General features: G+C 47.1%; 2 protein-coding genes across 8 annotated transcripts in view; one reads left to right on the forward strand and one right to left on the reverse strand.

Annotated features, from left to right (window-relative positions):
• Positions 1-16017, reverse strand: P2RX6 (purinergic receptor P2X 6). Of its 7 annotated transcripts, none has more exons than XM_062589735.1 (12): positions 15868-16017; positions 15591-15741; positions 14242-14313; positions 7292-7367; positions 6500-6593; positions 6101-6181; positions 4665-4806; positions 4346-4455; positions 3690-3783; positions 2501-2566; positions 1468-1545; positions 1-508 (listed from the first exon to the last, which is right to left on the reverse strand). In XM_062589735.1, exons 1-12 carry the CDS (start codon positions 15999-16001, stop codon positions 470-472), a joined length of 1137 nt encoding a protein of 378 aa, XP_062445719.1. In that variant the 5' UTR covers positions 16002-16017; the 3' UTR covers positions 1-469. The 7 variants fall into 7 exon arrangements, with proteins under 7 accessions (XP_062445719.1, XP_062445718.1, XP_062445717.1 ...); XM_062589734.1 differs by having other exon boundaries at positions 2501-2569; XM_062589733.1 differs by having other exon boundaries at positions 6488-6593.
• The window catches only part of LRRC74B (leucine rich repeat containing 74B), a 14386-nt gene continuing 6199 nt past the window's right edge, over positions 16000-24186 (forward strand). Inside the window, exons 1-6 of the mRNA XM_062590410.1 lie at positions 16000-16126; positions 16352-16494; positions 17290-17422; positions 19212-19418; positions 21515-21624; positions 23952-24067. Of these exons, the coding sequence (XP_062446394.1) occupies positions 16000-16126; positions 16352-16494; positions 17290-17422; positions 19212-19418; positions 21515-21624; positions 23952-24067 (836 nt within the window). The remainder of the gene's footprint in view (positions 16127-16351; positions 16495-17289; positions 17423-19211; positions 19419-21514; positions 21625-23951; positions 24068-24186) is intronic.

Raw genomic sequence — 24186 nt, forward strand, 5'->3', positions numbered from 1 at the left:
TTCCCACTTTCTAGGCAGCTTTATTTCATTTCATCACTATTTTTCATGTGAAATCAAACCCCCAGGGCAATCTAGAAAGTGAAGAAGCACAAAGCACTTTAAGCCTTTTGTGTTGAACAAGGACCAGCCACTTTATAGCAAGTTCCAGCTCACATAGCAGCTCTGTAGCATTGCTGCACTTAGGCACTGGCTAGTCTGTTCTGGGAGCTGCTTGGCTTTGCATTGTGCTATGGGATGGCAGTCTCTCCAAGTGAGATGGCTTTATGCTCCTGCAGCCAACAGCTTCTGCTGATACAAACGTTTCGCCAGGAAGGGCAGATTTCAACTCCAGTAGTGCACTCCTAGGTCAGCAGAGCTAGCAGTCACCTCTGTCTGGGCTTCAGCTGTGCTCCCACCTATCTGGAGGTCACTCTAGATCGAACGGTGTTTATTGCTGAAAATTCCCGATGTCCTGGTCAACGCATCATGGCTACGCTGTGACCTCTGCCTTATCTTTTGGGGGTTTTGCCTGTAAAATGAACAAGGTCATTGGTTAGTCTGTTCAGAAAAACAGAGACCAGTGGGTATCTCGGTTGGATGGTCTGTGATGACCACACTATGGTACAAACTGCTCAGCTCTGCTCAATCTCATGCAAATGGCTCTATTGCTAGAGCCTCCAAATTGATTTGTGATTTGATATTCAGGCAGTACATCAGGAGAGACTTTTTTTTTTCCCCAGTAGGACGGTGGAGCCCTGGAACAGGCCTTCTGGGGGATCTCCATCCTTGGAAGTTTCTTAGACTTGGCTACATAAAGCCAAAGGGTTGACAGTAGTCCTGCTCTGACATCATGCATGCCACGGCATGCATGGCATCATGCATGCCAGCAAAACATGATGCTGATCATTGATCAATATGAACATTGACAAAACTCCAGTATGCATCTAAAACAGCTGCTCTTTTTTGACTCAGAGTCTGGTCAGATTCAGTCCTAAGAGGGTGAATTTTATTGTGAAGCCGGTACAGGCAAAACAAAAAAAAAAAAAAAAAAAAAAGAAAAAGAAAAAGAAAGAAGAGAAAAGTGAGTTTCCCTGTGCAAGAGACTCAGGGAAGTCTTGTTCCCTTTCAGTTCGAGCTCAAGGGGCTATGCCCATGTGGACTCTCTGTTGTATAGAAGAAATTGAGCTCATACAGCTTTTCTCTAAAACCAGACCACATCCAGGTCCCTCTCTTCCATCCCTCTCTTCCACTCACTCACTTGTTGTCGTTAAACTTGTGAAAGTTTTATCTCTACATCAAATTCAGTAAACCTGAACACTGAGTCCAAGGTGTTAGAGGGAGGAGAGATTCAATACCACTGCACTTGGGTTTTCCCAGATGAAAGATCTTGGGAACTGAGTTTTAAACAAAAGGCAGAATATTCAAATCACCTCACTAAACTTCACTCCAAGGTCAGCTATCTAAACTGACCCTGCAGCATGTGCTTACCTCCTCAAACTTCTCCTTCCGATAGAAGTCAGCCTTTGAATCCAGGTACAGCAGAACCAGGTCACAGACCACTGTGGCCTAGAGATGGACAAACACAGTATGGCAGTCAGAAGTGAAGTCAGTCAATGGTGAAACTCAGTGCATGAGAGCCAGGATCCTGCTCACAGCACCCATCCAACCTGTTCAGCCTGCCATCTCAAGTTCACTCCATCTTGGGAACAAACTCCATCATCCAGTCAGTGCAAGAAGGAAGCTTTCTATCCTTTCTTGCCAGCCTGAGCCCTCCAGGCAGCCCCACCAGGACCTCTCAAGGACCAACCTGCTCCCAGTAGCTGCATGTCTAGCATAAGATGCTAGACATGAACATCTGAGCTGCAATGCATGGACCAAGTGTCCAGACTGGTATAGTGGAGCACCACTGTCACAGCCACACAAGGGAGGAGGATGAGCAGTTATCTGGGATGTCATGCCTAGGAAAGAGGTGGCAGACTGTGGAGCCCAAACAACCCCCATTACTCTGCAGGAGGGAAAGAGACATGACAGTGTGCGAGACAGGTGCTTTAGAAGGGACTCACCTGTGTCAATGACTGCGAGGCTAGTGTCCGCACTGGGGCCAGTTACTGGCTCCCTTTAGAGTCAAAGTGGGGGTGGGGGGGGGAGGCAATTAGAAGACATGTCCTCTCCTGCTGGGGGAGACAGCTGAAGTAGACCAACCAGCAGCACCCTCACAGCGCTCACTTGTCTCCCTTGACTATACAGCAAATGTGTGGCACCCACACGGTCAACAAAGACACCTGGCCTGCATGGTAAGTGCCCCTGACAGTTCTCAGGATCCTTGCACTAGTAGTGTTGTTACTGGTAATGATCACAAATGGGAGCTAACACTCTTGCCAAACAATCTCCTGGGCTGACAGGCACACAGTTTGCTGTGAAAAAGGAAGCCTCACACAGCAGGCCAGTAAGAGGAAATGCTAGGTAAGTGGCAAGTCCCAATCCACGAATCAGAGTAAAAGTGCGCATTTGGAGTACTCACGGCACCAAGGAGTGTGATGCTGGTGCCGAAGCTGATGGCAGTAGGGATGATGCTGAACTTCCCAGCCTGCTGAAAAACAGTGGGTGGAAGGGAAAGATAGTGGGCAGGTAACAGTGAGAGGGTTGTAATGGAAAGCCCTGCTGGGCAGCATGTTTAAAGCCTGCTGTCATGGGCAAAGGGGAGATGCTGGATGGAACAAGGGTTATTTCATTATGTTCCATTTTAGGCACTTGACTGCTATCACCTTTATCCTTCAAAGAAGAATTCAGGCAGCTTGCTGCTCAGTGACAGCTGAGGTTACATACAACCTTCCTAATCGTACAGGCATGACTGCAGACTCTATCTCACCTCAAAGCTCCAGGCAACTCCATAGAACCATGCTCTACAGAATGGCAAACATATCCCTCGCTGGTATTATATGCCTTCTTTACTACCCAAATGAGTCTGGTGTGAAAGAAAAAGATATTTGATGCTATTCTCTCCTGCTCCACACCTTCCCAGTCTTGGTCTCACCACTCAGATGCATGCACCCTGTCTTGCTTTCCAAGCTCATCTCTCCTCAGGTGAAAAGGCCGCTGCTAGGCATGGTGGACTAGCTATGGAACATCTCTGGAGGTGGTGAGTCCTCTCAGTGCAGGCCCCATCTTGCACAGTAGAGTATTAGAGTATTTAGTTTGGCAGTGATGCTGTACACACTAGCATCAGCCATGATCACACCCATGCCTTCCTCCCTAAAGGTACAATTAATCAAGAAGGGATTAATTGTTCAATTCAGAAAAGTTCAGGTTGATCTTCAGTGTATTCCCAGCCATCACTAGTCCCTCAGAGATGCCCTAAGCCCTTCAGACTGGACTAGCTCACCTTACTTCAAGGCAGACCTCACAATACCTGCCCATGTCAGATGCCCAACAAACATGGGAAATCTCATTCCTCAGGCATTGCCAAGAGCTTTCATTTCAAATGAGAGAGACCATTTCTTCCTGCTCTCTTTGGCGTCCTTGATCTGTTCTGAGGAAAGCAAGACTCTGGAATGAGGTGAGGAGTTTATCACGGTAAAGAGAAAAGATGCCTGAGGAAGGCAATGAGGCTGGCCTTAGTAGAAAGCACAGCCATGGACAGGTTTGAGGAACAAGTTCTGATAGCAAGAGGGACAGAATTGTGTACGTGGGGTCTTCAGAGGAGACAGTACCTGGCCATGCACAGAAATGTCAAAGCGGATGCCATAGAGCTTCAGCAGGCTCCGGTAGTGCCTTTTTTGAGGATCCCAGTAGTAGGAGGCAGTTCTAAGGGAGACACAAAGGAGAAGCTTTGAAAAGATGCTGCAGCTCTGTGCAAGTAGGGTGAGGAACAAGGGCGTGTGAAAGCTGGCAGCCTGAAGAAGGCCTGCCAGTGCCATGTGACTCCAGTAGATACCAGATGCCCGTGCACATTTCATTTCCTCCAGCAGGCAGGGATATGGACTATGCACATGCTGCCACAACTCACTAGCTGGGCATCAGCAGCAGGGCCTCAGGAGCTGCTCAGTATCGAAGCCCAAGGTAAGAGGCTCTGCATGCAACTCCCAATGCATCCACTTCAAGGTGACAATGGGCATAGCCAGCCACATATCCCTGCCCTCACGCAGGTAACGCCCTGCACAGCTCCAAACAGACCAGAGTTACAAGGTGCTGGAGATACCATGGTATCTAGGTACTGAGAGACTCCACACCAGGGCTATCATGTCCCATTGCTCCTTTCAGAGCATTGTATTTCATCTAGGAGAACTGATATCTCAAATGATCTCTGAGTGAGTACCTATCCCACGGACCTGTGTGGCTACTGTCCCAGCATGGCTGGTGTCCGCACCTGAAATTGTAGTTCCTGTCCTGCAGGCTGAAGGAGTACTGAGGCTGGCACTGGGCAGCAGGGTGATCCAGGTCACAGTCCCACTTGATGGAAACTCCAATGCTCCCCCCCTGCAGCATGTTAACACACATTTCATTCAAGAAGAAACACTGGACTGGAGACTTGTTGGGTTCTTTACTGTTCAAGTGTTCACAGCTACTGACTTGGATAGATTGGGCCATTCCCTTAGTATTTCAGGGGACAATCCCACTCTGTGCCTGCCCATGCCCCTAGGGGATGTTGCAGTCTCCTTTCATACTTCAAAGGGAAAAGCAAATACCAGCAACGCAAGATTCTCAAAAGTCTCTCCAGCTGCCTTCACCATGTCACGGATACGGAAGACTGGGCAGGATGGGTTGAAAAATGGATCATATGTGCAGCTCTTGAAATAGGCGGGGTCACTGGTTTGCAAAGTATTGCCCCTGAAACAGGAGAGAGGGAGCTGTCACAAGCACTGAAGAATGGGGGAGGTCATGGGGCACTACTGCATGACTGAAAAGGACATCCTCCCACTACTCCCACGATCCTCAAGCAGAGGGGACTGCTCCTGCTGAGAAGTGACAGCCATTGCCTCTCCTATTGTCCCTATGGAGTGGGACCACATCGGGTACAGAGCTACACAGCCCTGTCTCAAGGTCTGGTCACCTTCTTCTAGACTTGGCTACATCAGGGCCTTGTCTTTCCCAGGTTCCTTTGCTCTGCCTTCCAGACTTATCTTTCCCCCAGGACACCTACCAGCTCAAGGACCTGCATTTATAGTAAAAGTGTCCTCTGGTCCTCAGGTTGCATAAGGATGGGCGGAAGCTGGCCCAGAAAAAACACAAATGGAGTCATCACCCTTTTCAGCACCTACCAGTACAGCCTGCCATGATCCTTTCTCTCCCAATTCCTCTGCCTTTGTGCTTTACTTTTCTTCCCTCTACATCTCCTTCCCACAGCATCAGTCACTGCTGTGAGACATAAGGACCCAGCTTTAGAGTTATTGCTCTAGAGGAGATGGCAAGGGGAGTTCAGGTCCTCTAGTTCCTGTTTCCTGCCAGAGGAAGAGAGCTCAGTCAGCATGCCTGGGGCCATGAGGGCAGTACAGCCCTTTACTTAGCCTCTATGAAAATGTTTGACCCCTTCTCTCCCTCATGTCTACCTATACACCACTCTCTCCAGGCACCAACCCTCTCTACCTGCAAAGCCTTCTTGGGTACTTTGCCCATCTCTGAAGGAAGAACTACTGTGCCGTAAAAGGAGTAGCCTATGCAGCGCACTGCTGGAGATGATGAAGAGCACAGTATCTCAGGCTCTACTCAAGCCAGGCAAAGGCCTCACATTCAGGTAACTTGTAAAATCACACTCCTAACGGCTCCCTTGGCAACTCAGGAACATGTACAGAATAAGAAGTAAAAATGTGCAGGGTAAAATGAAGCCTTGGGAGTGACTGGCTTTGTCCTGCTCTGTTTGTAGTACCCTAGACAGATGGAAATGCAGCAATTACTCTCTCTGGGGACACTGCAGTCCCACTGCTGTTACATCTACAGACACAGCCAAAGAGATCATGTTCTCCCTGAATGCATCATTGAAATCTTAACTGAAAGCCATTGGCTCTCCTTGATGGGATACTGCTTCTTGGATGTCTAGGCTACTCAGTGTCTAAGCACAAAAGCTCAGCACAGATGCTGGGCTATGGTGAAAGCAGAGTTCCAGTAGGAGGAGTTTCATACTTACTTGGAGAAGTTAAATTTGGTGAAGTTCACAGTATTTTTTATAAAAAGAGTAAAATTCTCCGCCTCAGCCAGAAGAGGTTTCCTGGAAAACAACCACTGATGAACTCAAATATTTTTACAGTGGCCAAGGTATCGCCCAGTCCCCTTCCCTGCAATCTTTTCCATGACTCTGGGACTTGAACTACTGTGGATAGTTGCAAGAAATGCTCTTGCCCAGAGTTCTCTGGGCTTAACTGATCGGTAGGTCAATGTCAAAGTCAAAGATCTCTTTGAAGCCAGCTGCCCCACCCTAGTTGGAAGTAAAATCAGGACACTGATTATACAAAGCACAAAGGGAATCAACTACTCCACTGTTCAGAACCTGTTTGGATGCCAGCTGTCCTCTCACCCTGGGCAATACCTGGGCAGGGTGTCATTCTCTACAGGACACCAGCTGTAGATCTCACAGGTAGAATGGGTGGTGTTGAACATCACACATTTCCCAGTTTTTATCCCTGGAAAAGAGACAATGCATCTCGTTTACTCCTTTTACCTTCTGAATGTCTTCTCTGTAGCTCCCCTTCTAGGATAATGCCCCAGCCATGGTCCTGCTGCTCTGGCCTTCTCAGAAAGCACAGACAACCCTGGGATCATCTTCAGTGTTTTCCCCACTCAAAAACTCCTCTGGGAAACCCTCCCCCAAGGCCAAACAACAGTGGCTGTTTTACAAAGACAAGAAGGTGCTGGCAGCTATGGTGTCTCAGATGGCACAGTATCTGTCTGTCCAGCACAGCAGCTCCTGTTTGGTGGCTGCTGAAGCCACCCACTCCCGTCAGAAATACAAGCTGGGGGAATATGGCATACCAAACTTTGACAACTGATCTTCTAAAAATTCTCCTTTCTAATATTAATCAGTGTGAAATAAACCCAAGTTTTATTAAAAAAGGAAAACCTTACAATTGCAAAGCACATTGGTTTAGATTTCAGCAACCAACGTCAAAAACAACCAGCCTCTTTATTTGTTGCTGACAGCACCTTTTGCCTTCAGTACCAGCTTTTCCTGGAGCGACTGGTTGCTTTAAGATTTTGTCTGGAGAGCACTTCCATGCACACTTACAAATATACTGAACCTTGTCAGTTCAGGCTTCCCTGTATATCTGCTTGCTAGCAAGCATGGGGACACAAAATCTTTTTTCAGTAAAACATCTAGTACCATTGCCATGGACCACTGGGTATCCCATGGGACAGTCTGCATCTTCTCTGCAAATCCCATCTAGAATAGAGGGGCTCTAATAGAGAGCAAAGAGAGAGAGGGAGAGGGAGAGGGAGAGAGTGGGAGAGGGAGAGAGAGAGAAAGAGAAAGAGAAGTGGTGTTACTCTGCTGCACAACAGCTTAAAGGCCATGAGGTCATTTTTCCTCATCCCTGTGCTGTTCCTCCAACCAGTCCATGCATGTCCCAGTCACAGTAGGCATTCATCATGTCCAGGACAGCATCTTCGGCAACCTCAAGTCAGTGGAGAGAGAGGCATCTCCCAAGGACAGTCCCTTTCATATGTCTCCACTCCTGGAGTGCTCACCTCCACTTTGTCAGCAGCAGAGGAAGCCTCAGCAGCTAGCTCAGACCAACCCTTTTAAGCTAGAACTGGCAACAACTATGGTTGGGTTCTGGAAGATCTTAATGTGCAGAACCCAGCACACCTTGTAAAGCACCACCATAGCTCCCCTGCCGAAGCGCTGAAAAGTCACTAAATACAGTATAACACAAGCTCTAAAGGAGAAACTAAAAACTTTACCCTTACTCTGTGGGCCAGATGTAGCTTGCAGGACTCACATCAGGGCTGTAAGAAACACTTATTCATGAGAAATCTTCCTCTTCCTGCATCATATCCGGATATCAAGGATTCCGCAGCGGTTTGTGCAGCATTGTCTTGGCTCTGCCTTGAACTCCTGGGGCTCGTGTTGGATATTGTGGTCTGCTGACCCTTGTGGAATGAGGGGACTAGAGAGTGACTCTGCCAACAGGTAAGGGGAGCTGGGCAAGGGCAATTGCAGGAAGCCTTAAGCTCTCCTGGGAGAAGCTCCGGCACTTACTCCCCACTGTAGCTGGGTGTAGCTACTGGTAACGAGCAGTCTCCCAGTCTCCTTGCCCCTGAATAGAGGGAGTTGGGGCTTTTGACACAGGCAGCCCTTCTTTAGGGTGGATCAAGTACCCTGTGGGTTGGTTGTAGGGAGAGGTCTATTTAAGAGCCAGGCCTGGAGCACAGCTCCCAGAGTGCAGCAGTTTGTGCAGTTAGGTGCAAGAGGACATCTTTCTTTTTCCTGTGCTAGTAGTGCCCACTCTTGCTAACATGGTTGTAACTTGCTGTAAAGCATATTTGCCAATAGCTGTGGGAATTGCTGCATCAGCTGTGTCGGAAGCTTCAACGTAGACAGATCCTCTTGTAGCAGATGCTGCCCTACAGGTCTCAGGCTGCAGGGAGTGCTTGGAGCCTCTCCGGAAGGCCTGGACTGATGGTCTGCCCTCCTGCAAGAGGTGTGCTATTGTTGAGGATTTGTGTTGTCAAGTAAAAGAGTTGCAGGATGAAGTCAGTAGACTGCAAAATATACAAGAAAGTGAGCAGGAGATAGACAGGGCGTTCTTAGAAACAGTACTGCTTCTGGAGTCCCAATCCCCTGCAGCAGGGGGGTTGCTGGAGGGCTCTGTGAAGAGTGAAATAGTATAGCACAGCTGCTATACTATTTCGAAGAAGGCTGGAAGCTAGTAGATTCTCCAACAAAAAGAAGAAAGGCCCCCAATCCTCCTGTAGACTTGGAGTTACAGTTGAAGAACAGGTTTAATGCACTCCAGGATGAGGAGAACCCAGACCTGGCCTCAAAGGAAGCAACTGGGCTGTCTGAGCCTGTGCCTTGCGTGACCACTTGGAAGAGGTGATGAGTGGTTGTAGTGGGTGATTCCATGCTGAGGGGGACAGAGGCGCCTATCTGCCATCCCGACCCCTCCTCTAGAGAGGGGGCAAGGATACGAGATGTGTCTGAAAGGCTACCAAGGATTGTCTGCTCATCAGACTACTGCCCTCTGCTGCTCTTTCATGTGGGTGCTAATGATACAGAGAACAAACTAGCAACAATAAAAGAAGACTTCAAGGCCTTGGGCATGGTGGTCAAGGCTCTGGGAGCCCAGCTGGTCTTCTTATCGGTCCTGCCAATTAGGGGGAGGCATGGGAGGAGGAGAAGGAAGATTTCCCAAATCAACAACTGGCTACGCCACTGGTGTTGGCAACAGGGTTTTGGATTCTATGACCATGGAACATGGTTTGACGACCAACAACTGGTGCAGAGAGATGGGATGCACCTCACCAAGCGGAGCACATTTGCCTTTGTAAACAGGTTAGACAGCCTAGCAAAGAGGGCTTTAAATTAGATAGGAGGGAGGAGGGGGGTGTCATACAGACAGGGTAGACAACAAAACACAAGTTGGGTTGGTGGGCCTCCAACGGGTGCATGCAGCTCAGGATGTGCATTTGGGACATGGCTATGGGGGACCCCCTACACCCTTCCTGGGAAACCTGCGGGCATGACTACCTCTCTGAAATGCCTGTGCACCAATGCACACAGCATGGAGAACAAACAGGAGGAGCCAGAGATTTGTGTGCGGTCGCAGGGCCATGATCTCATTGCAGTCACAGAGACATGGTGGGATAGCTCACATGGCTGGAATGCTGTCATGGATGGCTATGCGCTTTTTAGGAAAGACAGGCCAGGAAGGTAAGGTGGTGGAGTTGCTGTTTATGTGAGAGAGCAACTGGAATGCATCAAGCTCTGCTGAGGGGTGAAGGAAGAGGCGGTAGTCCAGAGCTTATGGGTAAAGATCAAAGGGCAGGCTAACATCGGGGATGCTGTTATGGGTGTCTACTACAGGCCACCCAATCAAGAAGAGAAAGTTGATGAGGCCTTCTATAGGCAACTGGAAGTAGCCTCACAATCACAGGCCCTGGTTCTCATGGGGGACTTCAACCACCCTGACATCTGCTGGAAGGATGACACAGCAAGGCACAAACAGTCGAGGAGGATCCTACAATGCATTGATGATAAATTCTTGTCACAAATGGTGCAGGAGCCTATGAGGAAGGGTGTCCTGATGGACCTTGTACTAACCAACAGAGAGGGACTGGTTGGAGATGTGAAGGTTGGGGGCAGCCTTGGCTGCAGCGACCATGAGATGGTGGAGTTCAGGATCCTGCAGGAAAGAAGTAAGGCAACAAGCAGGACTGCAACCCTGGACTGCAGGAGAGTGGACTTCGGCCTCTTCAGAGACCTACTTGGAGGAATCTCACTGGTTCAGGCCCTAGAAGGAAGGGGGGGTCCAGGAGAGTAGGCTAGTATTCAAGCATCTCTTCCTCCAAGCTCAAGAGCAGTGCATCCCTACGAGTAAGAAGTCCAGCAAAGGGGGCAGGAGGCCTGCACGTGTAAGCAAGGAGCTCTTGGCCAAACTCAGACAGAAGAAGAAAATACATGGACTGTGGAAGAGGGGACAGGCTACTTAGGAGAATTATAGGAATGCAGTCAGAGTATGTAGAGATGTAACGAGGAAGGCGAAGGCCCATTTGGAACTGAGTCTGGCAAGGGATGTTAAGGACAACAGGAAGGGCTTCTTCAAATACATCAGCAGCAAGAGGAGGACTAGGGAAAATGTGGGCCCACTACTAAATGGGGCGGGGGCCCTGGTGACAAGGGATACAGAGAAGGCAGAATTACTGAATGCCGCCTTTGCTTCAGTCTTCACTGCTAAGGGCAGCCCTCAAGAATCCTGCAGCCTGGTTGTAAGGGAGAAAGTCTGGAGAAGGGAAGACTTTCCTTTGGTTGAAGAGGATAGGATTAGAGATCTTCTGGGCAGGCTAGACATCCACAAATCTATGGGCCCTGACAGGATGCATCCACAAGTACTGAGGGAGCTGGCGGATGGAGATATTCAAGGCCCACCTGACTGCAACCCAGCAGTCACCTAGCATGCTCCAGGTGACCCTGCTGGGCAGGGAGGTTGGACTAGATGGTCTCCAGAGGTCCCTTCCAGCCTTACTGATTCTATGATTCTGCCTCCAGGAGGACCCAGATAGCAGACTTTTGCAGATGAGTGTGGCAGCTCCTTCCCAAAGGCATACAATAAGAAACATGCTGAGTAACAGTGCTGCATGTCAGACACAGACACTTCTGGGTGTTCAGGGCATGCAAGTTGCAAACCTTAGTAGAAATTCTTGTTCTGAGCATTATGATGGTGCTAGAGAAAGCCTAAAGCCTGGCCAAGATGGTTGCAACACACCTCCCCTACTACCTCTTAGTGGAAACCAGCCTCAAAAAATCTGTCTGTGTTGACATTCTCCACAGGCATGATCAGAGCTAGGTAACACATGCCCTGAGTCCACTGTGAGAGAAGCAAAAGAGATTAGACTCAATTAAAAGGCATTATGGGGCCCTGGATCTGTGCTTCTAAAGCTCTCAATCATGGCTGATTTTTTGTTGTAAAAAGGTGTAAGAGCTTGGGAAAATTAGGAGCAGCATATTTTTCCAGGAGCCTTCCTAAGAATTGCAAATTTTGGACAGGACTGAAATTCATGAGTTCACTGGCATTTAGAACATATTTCTTGACAAGCAGATGAACTACTACACATTTTCAGGAGACGACCTCTGAAGTGCTCACAGTACCTGGCTGAAGTTCTTCCCCAACCTAGAGGGCAGAGCTCAGTTTCTCTGTGGCAGCTCAGAGGCAGTTCCGTGTCCATAGCATTTGTTTTCCTGGGACAAGTATGACTTCACACAGGGGCAGAAAAGAAGTGTTTGTGTGGAGAGATGTGTACTTTAATGCATAAACTCCTGAAACTTCGGACTCAAGGGCTTCCTTGTGACTGCAGAAGAGTCACACATCTAAATATATCTATGTGTTTAGAGGATGACTTTATTCTGAAACTTGATCAGAAAAATTGCTGATTCCCAGCTCTCAACAGCTGTAGAGCATCAGCCGTTCCATTTGCTCCCAATATCAGAAGGGCCAGAAAGCAAAGCAAACCTTCTTGGAGAGAAACGTCAGTAGTATCATAATGTGAACAAAGAAGGACAAGGCTTCTCCCAAGACCTAACACCATCCCCTCATCCCCTAAGGGCACAGTCCTGCACTACTTGTGGTTGAGACCAGTAACACTCACATGCATATCCATCAGCAGCATCTGGTCCCGAAAGAGCTGAGCACAGCTGGATGTGCTAAAGACAATGATTTATGTGAAATGTTCCTTTAGGCCCACAGCTTGCATCTAGATGGAGAATCATTGGCTGACTAATGTTTTCTAGCTCTTAAGTCTATTTTGATCATCTCCATCAACTTTCAAAGCTTCTTGCAAATAGTGGATCTTCAGGTATTCAAAGTCTTCAAAATCAAGACTGAATGTATTCATAGGAGGTGTATCATAGCTTTGCAACAGATGTATACTCAATGTAGACATCAGCTTATAAAACAACCTAGCCTGTGTTATGCTCACGCCAGAGGCAGTACCCTAAGAAGTCCCCTCTACTCTTACAGCTTGGACAGTGCCAACTGCAACATCACCCAATAACGCGTATATGTAGCCAAATGCTTATGGCTGAATTGGAATATATTTATTAACTAGCCCTACACCCATCCAGATTTGCTCCCTGGACTACCCATTGAAAAACACTTTGGTAACTGTGAACATCAAAACTTCCTGCAAAGTTAAAGCTGTCCCTGCAGCTTTAACCTTCCAAACATTGATTTCAGCTAGAGCCTGAGAACAAAGAAGTAAGCAGCTATGGCGCATCAGCACTGGGTGAAGGCCCTGACAGGCACTAAGATACACGACAGCATTATAATGGGATGAAATAGTCTGATCTCTCTGTCTCCTTGGCTTGCCTCATGGAAAAAAACAATCAACCAGAGATGCCAGAGACAGCCTGTGTCACAGACTTGACATGTTCTACAGGACATTTTTTCTACTGGGAAATGTTTGTGCAGATACCAGTGGCTCAGGAGTTCTCAACATTCTAAAACCAAGAAGGACCATTAGTATCATCTTCTCAGAGCTGAAAATGGTGTTCCTCTTTCTCTTCCACCAGCTGCAGCCTGTGTTCAGAAAGCAATCCAGCCTGGCAGCACAACAGTAAGCTGGGAGGCAGGCTCCCACTGTGCACAGCTCAGCAAGCCACACTGAAAGCCAAAGGGACCATTAGGACAAACAGTGCTTGGCTGAGGCACAAGGGGCCAGTATTGGTTTAGCTTAAAATCTACTTGCTTTGTCTGCCAAACAGTGTTCAGTCTAGAAAAGTTCAGTCCAAGAAGTTGGCCTGAATCCAGCCTCAGTGCTAAGATTTCCCTCAGAAAACACACACCACTGAGTTTCTGCTGACTGGGAAGCTACCTAGACATCATGCTCTATTCTCTTCAAAAGAAAACACTAAGATGGAGAAGATACTTACTCCTATACTAGAGAGCTATAAAGGAAACACGACCCAGGTATCCATGGACTGTGAGTGAGATCGTGTGTGTGAAAACGCATCAGGAAAATTGGCAAAACAGAGGTAAGAAAATGGTTCAGTAAGTTCAGAGATCAAGAATTGTGGGACCCAAGGAAGTATATAGGTAACAGAAAGGCAGTAGCAGGTGCTGGGGAGATGGGAGTGCTGGTGGCATTAGGGCTACAATGCAGACAAGGAGTAACAACAGGGCAATACAACTCAAACTCTCCAGAGCTGCCTTTGTCCAAAAATAGCAGAAAGGCAGCAAACATCATACAGGGTTATCACCCCTCAAAAACCCCAGGAACTCGAGAAGGATCCAATAGCTAGCGCCCCTTGCTCTTGAGGCCACTATGTGCAATTCTGCCAGTCCACTTGGACACATATGCCTTGGCACATGCAAGTATAACAGAGGGAGTGAGAATGTGCAAGTGAAATCTATGGAGCAATGAGAATGAAGGAAATTAGGTTGCTGTTGTTATTGGGGTTTTTCTTGAAATAAAAATCTCTCATCCTTTTTATCTGGTCTTGCATTGAGTTTTGCTCCAGAGTGGCTATTCTGCTACAAAGCAGCAACATTGGTAGGCTTTAAAAATTGAATCCCATCACAACACTGAACTAAAAAGAAGCAAAGCACTATTTACCTCAGGACAGGTGCCTTGGGCTTGCTTTGTTGTAGCAATGAAATTGGTCACCAGAAAAAATGTATTTTCTCCCTAGGAGGCAAGAAAATGTTTTCAGCATTTAATTTACACTGTAACATTTTTTTTCCAGAAGCAGAACAAACCCCACTTCAATCCCAATTTGCATTTAGAATCTGTATTCTATAGCTAGTGAAGCACTCACATTTGCTTTTTTAAAATGTTATAAACAATTTTACTTGTTTACTACAAAACCCACAATACCACTGATGGAAGCTTGGATTAAACAGCAAACAGCATCTGTGAAAAGTTTCCCCTACAGAAGGACAACCAGCTGAAGCATTAACAGCACAACAGAGCAGGAGGAAATAGAGCCCGATTTGGCTCTATTTTCACCCTATTCAGTGGCAGAGCCCACTGAAATCAAAGGAGGAAGCCAGCAACACTCTTTTAGCATCACCTTCTGAACTCGGCTTCCACAACTGAGGCTCAAGTCATAAGGCTACTAAGAAGCTCTCATTGATTTCAGTGCTTTGGAGCAGCTCCTCTGTATTTACAAGCAGGACAGTGGCAACAGGGGTAAGCAAGGCTGGGGGCAAGGCAGTAGGCCAGAGGTAGGCACAGTGCTTGCTGGAAGGAAAGCTATGCTGATGCCTCAGGAACTCTGTAGTCTGGTTACACTAGGCCAAAGCTCTCAGGTCCCACCAGGCATCCAGGCCACCACAGAAACATGGGCTTCAGCCTATGTGGCACCAGCACAAAGGGAACATTAATTTCTGCAGCAATCATGTACCCTGATACCACCCCACCAGGAGGGTGTTCTGCAGCTCCTCACACGTGAGACCTTTCCTGGGTATCTGGGCTCCTCCCTAAAGGATGCCTACCTCCCTTCATCTCTTCTGGGCTCAGCAGGAGGTGGGACAGCCACAAGTGACCCCTTACTTCTCTGTAATCAATGCCTGTTTTAGGACATTTGTTGATCCCCTGAACTGCCAGAGACAGAAGACACCTTCACCCCAGAGGAAGAGCAAGAGATCCCCACTAGAGCAGCTGCGTGACTTGGTGTCAGGGATATGTTCCAGAGGACACAGAGGCAGTGCTGGGAAGATCTGTCCAAGGCAAAGACAAGCTTATGGGGGTGGAGAGGAGTTTGCAGGTCTCCAGGTGAAATGATGCAGGAGAAGACCTCTGTGGTGGGCCATAGAGGATCTCCTGGTGGAGCAAGGTTAGGGCTATGCGTGGGTGGGCAGGTTAGATGCCAGCAAGGTATCATCAGTCTCTCCGTCGTGCATTTCGGAGAAACATCAGCCCGGGCGCCGGCCGCGAGGGCGCACAACCCCGCAAGCACGTACCTGAGGAGGCTTCACGTAGTCTGCCACATCCCACAGCCTGTTCCCAGCATCCTTGACTTCGGTGACCGAAATCCCCTTGAGCTTGGTGATCACCGACACGTGAGGGGCACAGTCGGTTTCCTGGTAGCCCTTCTTTACCAGGAAGACCCACCTGGAGACGGCACAGGAGGCAAAGGGCACTGACGGCGAGGACGGGGCCAGGCGGCGCGGGCAGGAGCCAGCTCCGGGGCGCCCGGGGCGGGTGCCCAGGGCAGGGAGGGGAAGGGGCCGCCCCTACCCCAGCAGGTAGCCCAGGACGCCGAGCTGGAGGAGGCGGTGCAGCAGCCCGACCCGCCGGTTCCGCGTCAGCGCGAACTTGGCCGTCTTGTAGTCGAGCAGCCCGCGGCAGGCCGCGCCCACGGCCGCCGCCATGGCGGCGCGGCTCTGCGGCGGCGGCCGGCCGGGCCGTGCCCGGCGCCCTCCGCCCCGCCCCGCCGCTGTCGCCGAGGCCATGGCGGCGGCGGGCGGCGGCAGCGGCGCGGAGGGGGGGAGCGGCGGTGCGGCGCGGCGCGGCGCGGCGCTGCGGGGGCGGCGGGCCGGGGGCTGGCTGGGGCTCGCCGCGGTGCTCGGGGCTGGCTGGGGCTCGCCGGGGCTCGCCAGGGAGGCGGCGCGGGGAGCCCGCGGCCCTCTCGCCTTGCCCCGGAGCTGCTCGAGGCTCTGGCGGCCCCGGTGCAGGCTCGAACCCTGCGGCAAACATTTTCCCGTGGTCTTTTCCCCTGCAGGCGGGAAGGAAGGGGAAGAGCGGCCGGGCGCAAGCTGGTACCTGGCCGCCTGCCGGCGGTACGGCGTGACCCCCGTCTCGCGCGTCCTGGGGCGCGCGGGGGGCCCGCGGCTGGCCGTGGGGCACCGCGGCCTCGGCCCGCAGGTGAGCCGGCGCCCGCAGTCGGCGCCGCAGCGCCCGCGCCGCACCGCGCCGGGCAGAAACCCGCGCGAGCGTCGTGTTGGAAGTGGCCTGTTGGAAATACGGCATTTGGACCATAGAATGCCGCAGCCTTTAATACTTGTTTTCGATGATCAGCCTTGTTTCGTTAAGCTTTTTGTATCTGCAGTAGTTCTCTGAGGTCCCTTCCTATTCATTTTTCCTGTACCTGATACCTTGGGCCTAGAAAATAATCTGATTTTGCAGTATCTGTTGAGTAATGACAATGTCATTGCAATATTACTGTTTAATTCTGAATATTTTATCAAATTAAGAATCTCCACTGGCGAAGACCGGCATATTGACCCAATAAACTTTGATGTCAGGAGTCAAAGCGGCCTGAAGTAAACTAAAGGAGCACTTTAGTTGTACTGATAGGTTGCCAGGTAGAAACAGTGCCCAGAGAGGTACATGTTCAGACATAGCAGACCGGAAGCTTTTCTTCTTTTTCTGCATCATGAATATTGACAATGGGAGTATTTTTTTTTTATTATTTTTTGAAGAAGAAATTCTTTAATAGCATAAAATGAAACCTCTTGAACTTCAACCGTATTCAGTGTTTGCTTTTCCAGTCTATGGAATGAATCTGTAAGGGTGGTCTTTTTGCAAGATACTGCTGATTGCTTTATGACATCCCCTTGAACCTTGCTAGGCTAAGGAGAACTGAAACAGAAGCATTTTGAAGAGCTGTGTGGATGCAATGAAACTCTGAATGATCTGTTGTGGTTTTCTGTGTTGCAGGGTGCCAAAGCTTTAGCTCTTTTCTTGATGGTCAATACTTCTGTCAACAACTTAAACCTGAGTGATAACTGGCTTCAGGGAGAAGGAGCAGCTGTAATTGCTGAGATGCTAAAAGAAAACTGCTACATTTCAGGTTAGTATTGTAAACCGTCTATCATTCGCCAGTTGAAACTTTACTGCAGAGGAGGAAATTGTCCTGGCTTCTTTGTGGAATTAAGCAGTTCCACTGTCACATTGACTTTGCTTATGTGAAAAGGATAAGAGGATTGGGATACTGTCTGAGCAGTGAATGTTTAAAATTGTGCTGTCTCATTGACCTTTCTCCGTCTGTGTTTGTAGCTTTTGCTTTTGTGAAGTTATGATTTCACTGATTACAGTTAGCCCAATCCTCTGCCAAGCCAATGGAGACTCAGAAAAAAGAGAAGGCATTTGCTTTGGTTCGTGGATCAAAAACATCCACCCAAAACTTAAGATTATCCAGAGGGAATCACTGATAGTAGATAAAGCTTTGTAAGTTGAATTTGCAGGACTGGCATCTAGGAAAACAGGGCTTCTAAACTGGATTGGGTGGAACTGAACCCCATCTTGAATGAGTCAGCAAGCATCTGCTCTAGAGGCAGCACTTGTCTGCTATTCCCAAGGACATTTCACATATCTAATTTTTCTGTAGTATTTTGAGAATAGAAGCAGAGCAGTGATTCCTGATATTTAAATCTTAGTCAGTGTCGGGTCTAGAGCTCATGATTTTAGTCCCTGCATTTCCAGGGTAAGTATTTCTGACTTGAGTAGCAACTCCCAGTTATACATGGATGAGCAGTTTATCTGGATTGTGGTTTACATATGGCATGGGAAGAGAGGGACCCACACTGGCTCTGCAGAACTAACGTACAACAAGGGCTGTTAACTGAGATACTGTTTTTTGTGCTAGCTCATACCTGCAAACAATTGCACTAAGAAGCCCTGCCAGATCTGAGGTTGTTGCGTACTGAGACAGTTCAGGAGTCACTGTGCTGTGTTTCTGTGGAGAGTGTAGAGCAGAGATCCAGCATGAGTCTGCATGGAGACCCTGTCATATCTCTGTGTTGTGTCTTCCAGTACTTGCATTACCCTTGTATTTCACTGTCTGAGTCTCCCTGACCTCAGCTAGGATACAGTCAGAACCTTGCTATAAATAAAACTCTTTGGCTGCTGCACTGAAGCATTTATTTTATTCACAGAGAACAAGGTTACTTTAGTCAGCTGGGAGTAGGACCCAACTTTCTAATATAACCAAGTCAACCTTTATCTGCTTTGCTGGAGAGTCTTTTCAGATGTGTGTCAGATTTGGTGCTATGAAACTCCTGTTAACACAGAATTTCCTTACTTGTTCTCTAGTGATTGGGCTCAGTGTTCAAGGTTTACAGTTGTGTTACTTCAGTGCTGGGAAAATTCATTCTGTATGTAAGTGGGTAGAGGGTAGAGGGGTTCATGCTTTTATATTTGGTATCTCAGGGCCTGTTTTCACATCCATTCATGTTGTTATACTTAGCTCAGCTGTCTCTTTCTGCCAGCCTACACTCTGCTTTCAAGCCATGATGAGGAACCAAGAAACCTGCAATAGCTTTGCTGAGTGTAGGCTGTGTCTGGAGTGGGAAGCACAGATAGACAAGAAGCACTCTTGTCTCATGTCCCGTATTTGTGTGGCAGAACTTGAATGAGGACTAGACAGGCTGTGAACTCAAAAATCAAGTTCTGTTTTTTCATTATTACTATTTTTTATTAAAAGAAAAAGGTATTATGTCAGACCAGTTTCACCATGCTTGTTTTCTGAGCCTGAAAGTGCTTCTACCATAGCAGCATAGAAATCAGACACCTCCCTTGGCTAAATGATGGTATGATTTGATGACCTGACAATAGGTTGTTTTTTCTTCTTCCTTTCCCAGCTGTTGATTTATCTAACAACAAATTAGGAGCTGAAGGAGCCAAGGCCTTTTCTGGTATGCTTCTACAAAATACTACAATTGTATCCCTTCAGCTCTCAGGAAATGAATTTGATGACCATGCAGCTAAGTACTTAGCAGATGCCCTTATAGCAAACAGTAAAGTGGAAATTCTGGATCTGAGTTACAACATGCTTGGTGACAAAGCAGGTAAGGTGCTGTCTGCATACCCTGCATTAAGAAAGGGGTTCTGCAGAACTTAGCAATGCAGCCTAAAAGCTGCATTAGTGCTCTGCTTGCTTCAGACTTCTGCAGAGCAAGGGTGGTTAATACTTTCAGTTTTCCGAAAAGTACTTTTGGATGTTTGTAGGCAAAACCAGTGTCAGCTGCAATGATTTGTCTCTTGCATCCTCGCTCTTGTTCTTTTCTTACAGCATTCAAGCTTTACCTCTTCTATTTCTTTTCCCCCTTTCTTCCTAGTACTCAATTCTGATGCTCTTTCTTACACTGAACTATCATTTCCTTTTTTCTTGGTGATTTTTTCAGTCCCACTTTCATAGATTTGTAAAATGCTTAATAGGAACAGAAAAAATGGCAGAAGTGAGTGTGCCCAACAGTCCTAGTCTAGCACTTCTGTGGCTGATTACAGATGCCAAGGGAATGGTGTAAGAGTAGAGCAAGCATGCAGGCATACTCCCAAACTCTTCCACCTCTGACAGTTTGTGGTTTGGAGGTTTTCTTTGTCCAGTAGCTTTGTCTGTTTCTCTTCCATGTGCTTTTTGGCCTCCAATGAACATGCCCCTCCCTCAGCCTTATTAATGCATATAGCTCCTTTTCTTTGGCTCCTGATTTTTAAGTGTGCTATCATTTAATCGTAATTACTGCATCCTTGCATTTACAATGTTCCTATTATGCTCTGCAATCCAATTTTTGCTTTCTAGGCCTTATTCTATACTGGTTTTGCCAAGCTCACTTGTGCTGGGCTGAAATCACCCATCCTTTCTTCCTAACAGTCCATTTCTGCCAAACATTCCTTATGTGGTCATTGCTTTTCACCCTTTATGTTCATCTGCTTTTTGCGCTTTGCTGGCATGTGTTGCATTTTCTGTTTCTGTGGCTGCCCATGGGTAATCCCAGCCATGTGTTCTGCTACTGTTTTTAGGCTGAAGGTTCACAAATCTCCCTATTCTTACTCTCATTCTACATCTAGCCTCCAAATCCCTCCACCTCCAATACAGTTTGTAATGAATACACACTCCAAAAGGTCATACTGAATTTCTTCTCTCCTATGCCATATCTCATGCTTCCTGTCAGATTTATATTCTTCCTCTCCAAACCTGGCTCTGTCTTTCATGAAAAATTCACCATCTTCTTCCTGTCCACCGCTTTCCAACCCTTAATCATCACACATTTCAACTGCTATAGCCTCTTCCTTGAAGATTCTCCCTGTCTCCAGTGAGCTTCTGTAACTCAAGAGAGAAGAAACAACCATAATCCTCATCTCTTCTGGCCACTGGGAACACACCAGGTCCTTTATTTGGCTTCTTCCCAGTTTTGTTCTGAATGTTTTCTTGTTATTACCCTTGAAGGCTGCAAAGGCGTCTTGCTGACCTGCTGCTACCTGTACAGTCAAACTGTTCTTCTCTGTCTTCTGGTCTCCAAGTGTGGTTATGGCTTCTTTTACTCCTGTGCTGATTGGCTCACCTCATTTTCTTCCTGCCCCACTGGAAATTTAAAGGACATATCCTGAGAAGACCGCTTTAAATCTCATAATGGCACAGTAGCTTATGGAGTTGTTAAAGAGAGAGCAAAACTGGTTTTTCTACCATTAGTAGACTTAAGGTGGCTGGAGGCCAAAGCTCAGGAAGACTAAGAGACTGTGGGAAGCTACCTGTTGCTTGTTGTCAACCTTCAAACTCACATGGGGCCAGAGAATGAGCCTGTGCAGACAGCTCTTCAGGCAGGAGCAGCAAGCCCTGGTTTCATTCTGTGATTACTGAATTTTCTCTCTCTCTTTGCTACATTTGTGATTTGTGATTTGTGATCAGTTATTTGCCGGACGTTATTTTCTGACAGTTTCTGCTTTCTATGTATGATGAAGGAAGCATGCAAGAAAATTTTATATATATATATATATGTATATGTATATATAAAATAGAGGTGTATATACATACATATATATATATATAGAGAGAGAGAGCGGTAATACAGAGAATTGCAGAAAAATACCTAAACTAACTTGAGCATCCAGCTTTGAAGAGCAACTAATCCTTTTAAACTGTTTTGCTTCATGTATTTCTCTTAAGGTGAAGTTCTTGGAATGGCAATAGCAGAAAACATTGGATTAAAGGAACTTAAAATCAGCTGGAACCATTTCTGTAGCCAAGGGGCAGCTGCTTTAGCCAAAGGCTTGGGGGTAGGAAATGATTTTACTCTTGTTTCTAAATTCTGAAAACTCACATGAAGCTTGATCTGTTTGAGTGAGCATGGATATCGTGATGTGCTGTTTGCCTTACGGGGTTGCCTGTCTGCCAGTTATTTATGGTCTGGGAGCATACATACCTTGGAACTAAGGAAGTAAAGATGTGAATATGTTTTCATTTCTTTATTTCTAGTTCTTTCCCTGTATAGATCTAAATTACTATAATGAATGTTTTAAATTGTTTCATTTCACTTCTGATTCAGAGTGTTGTTTTGTATTCCATATAGAGTTTTCACTCTACTAAAGAATGTAGTTTCCCGTTAAAATATATATTTTTTCTGGCTTTTTAAACTGAAAGGGGCCTTGAAAGTAGTATAATTTCACCTCTTGTATAATGCAGGTCACACATGCCATCCAAGGACTTGTGCAGCAAATTCACAATTGCTTTTTGGACTGTAGCCGGTTTCTTACAGACCTACAGCTTCTAAATGACTGTGTCCTGTCTGAAGTGCCCCTTTTGGGAGGAAGGAATATGGGCTTTATAATCAAGATTTTGATGGCAGTTCCAGATGCTAAGGGCATTCTCTATTTCAACCTGTCCAGCTTTTAACTTCTGGAAATCTAGCCTTCAGTTCTCAAGTGTTCAGGAAGTTGTTTCATGCTAATGTTTCCCGGAGCCTCGAGACAAACTGGGCAAAGGAAACTGGCAGGAAGTAAAAATGAAGATTGTTCAGATTTCAAAAAAAACACTCTTGTTCCTTTATGGAAAAGGGATGATACTGTATTGATTCAGCTGCAACAAAAACAAGTCTCAGATCTGTAGAATGATTTTTTTTCCTCTGCATCATCTCAGTTAGTTCTGGAAGCTAGTAAGCTGTGGAGCTTACTCTCCTCACTTTCTTCTTGATGGCTGCATCTTTTTTTTTTTGCTTAAGAGCCTTACTCCACTACCCTGGTGGGTACCCCACTCTCTGTTCTCCATATTCACCATGTTCTCAAGAACACACTTCTGTGGTCTTTACCTTGCCATCTTCATTTCCTCCCCCTTCTCAGTACTTCATGGGAAGTGGCCTTGCATTGGACATATCCAAAGGAATTTCTTGGAAAGCTCAAACTGAAATGTTGAGCATAAGAAGAAGGGTCCTTTTATCCCCACTCTACAAAAACAGAATTAGATGCATAATATTTTTTAAAGTAACCCTAGAATGGAAGTGGAATTTAGCGAGGAGAGATCCTCCCGTAGAATATGTCCGATGAAAACTGGTTGTTTTGTGCTGAGACTGAAATTACATTTACTACCAGCCTTTCACTTGGAAGCTTTTGCAAAGCTGTCTGTGAAGGAGGTCTTCCCTAGTTAGATCCTCAGCAGAGTCCCAGAACTCCTCAGTTAGAAGGTAATGCTAGGCAATCTGGAGGTACTGAGTAGTTGGCCACTTTTCATCCATTAAAATTCACTTTAGATCCCTCTCTGCTGAGGTAGTGCATTTGAAAGCTCCATACTCCAAGATACGAAGTTCTGCAGTGCATCAGAAACCTTTTGTGAGCATTAACTTGCAACCCAATCCAAGACCTGCTGGAGGGAGTAGGGGGAAAAAATGTGGCTCTCCTGAAGCCTTGGCAATTCTTGCTGCTTAGCTGTTAAAGGGCAGGCTGTTCAAGAGCCTACTAAAGCAGCTGAATTCAAGAAGGTGATACTAAATCATGCTGCCTGCTATCTGGTAGAAAACAGTCCCTGTGCCTGATGTAGGTATCTCTGTCATTGAGCTGCCCTTGATGCTCAGACAGACAGAAACTTGGTGTTTAAAAGCCAGTTGAAAATGTTTTTCATAGAATTATGGAGGAGGTGAAGCTCTATTTGTAGCCATCTCTGCATCCCCTCTCAAACAGCTTTGAGTGACCAGATTTTATAGCTTATATGAAACCCATAATCCTGCACATAGCAAGGGTATACATGGCTCCAACCAGTTATTGCAGGACAACTCAAGCCCATGGGGAGACAAAGATAAGAAAAACTGTGTGGTTGTAGACTAAGACTCAGCAGATTAGATCACATCCTTCAGGATCTTCAGCAGGCCCTTGGGGTGAGCTACCAGTGAAGGGATAATTCTTTCTCAGTCCATGGATCCTAGCACTGCCACATCTCTGCTTGCATGAGCTCCAGCAGCTGTCAATCCTGCATGCCAAGGTCTTCACAGGCTTGTGAAATGGCAGCCCAGCTGGAATGAAAAGGATTTTTCACCTGGTCTGCAGAAAGGATGTTTCTTCAGTGTTGTACTAAATGATGGAGAGATTTCTGGTCACGCATCTTTGTCGCTCTACAGGCAAACATATATCTCAAAGTGCTGGATGTCTCCTACAATGGCTTTGACAACAGTGGAGCAGCTGCCTTGGGGGAAGCCCTTAAAACCAACAGTGTGCTAGAAGAGCTCAACATAAGGTGAGTCAGGCTCTGATCCCGCTGCATATTTTCTCTTATTTTGTAGTGAGATCAAACATGGTGGGCAAAGCCTCTAGCAACCATTTATATCTCCTGCAGCAACCATTTATATCTCCTGT

This window comes from Rhea pennata, chromosome 17 (assembly GCF_028389875.1).
Source record: "Rhea pennata isolate bPtePen1 chromosome 17, bPtePen1.pri, whole genome shotgun sequence".
Lineage (NCBI taxonomy): Eukaryota > Metazoa > Chordata > Aves > Rheiformes > Rheidae > Rhea > Rhea pennata.

What these genes read in the sequence shown, in the direction of transcription:
- P2RX6 (XM_062589732.1), bottom strand. Translation starts at nt 16,001, where the DNA reads ATGGCGGCGGCCGTGGGCGCGGCCTGCCGCGGGCTGCTCGACTACAAG. An exon ending in CTGCCCAGGTATTGCCCAGG is followed by an intron (nt 6,182 to 6,487) that starts GTGAGAGGACAG and finishes GTTGTTTTCCAG; the next exon opens with GAAACCTCTTCTGGCTGAGG. An exon ending in GACAGGAACTACAATTTCAG is followed by an intron (nt 3,784 to 4,345) that starts GTGCGGACACCA and finishes TGTCTCCCTTAG; the next exon opens with AACTGCCTCCTACTACTGGG.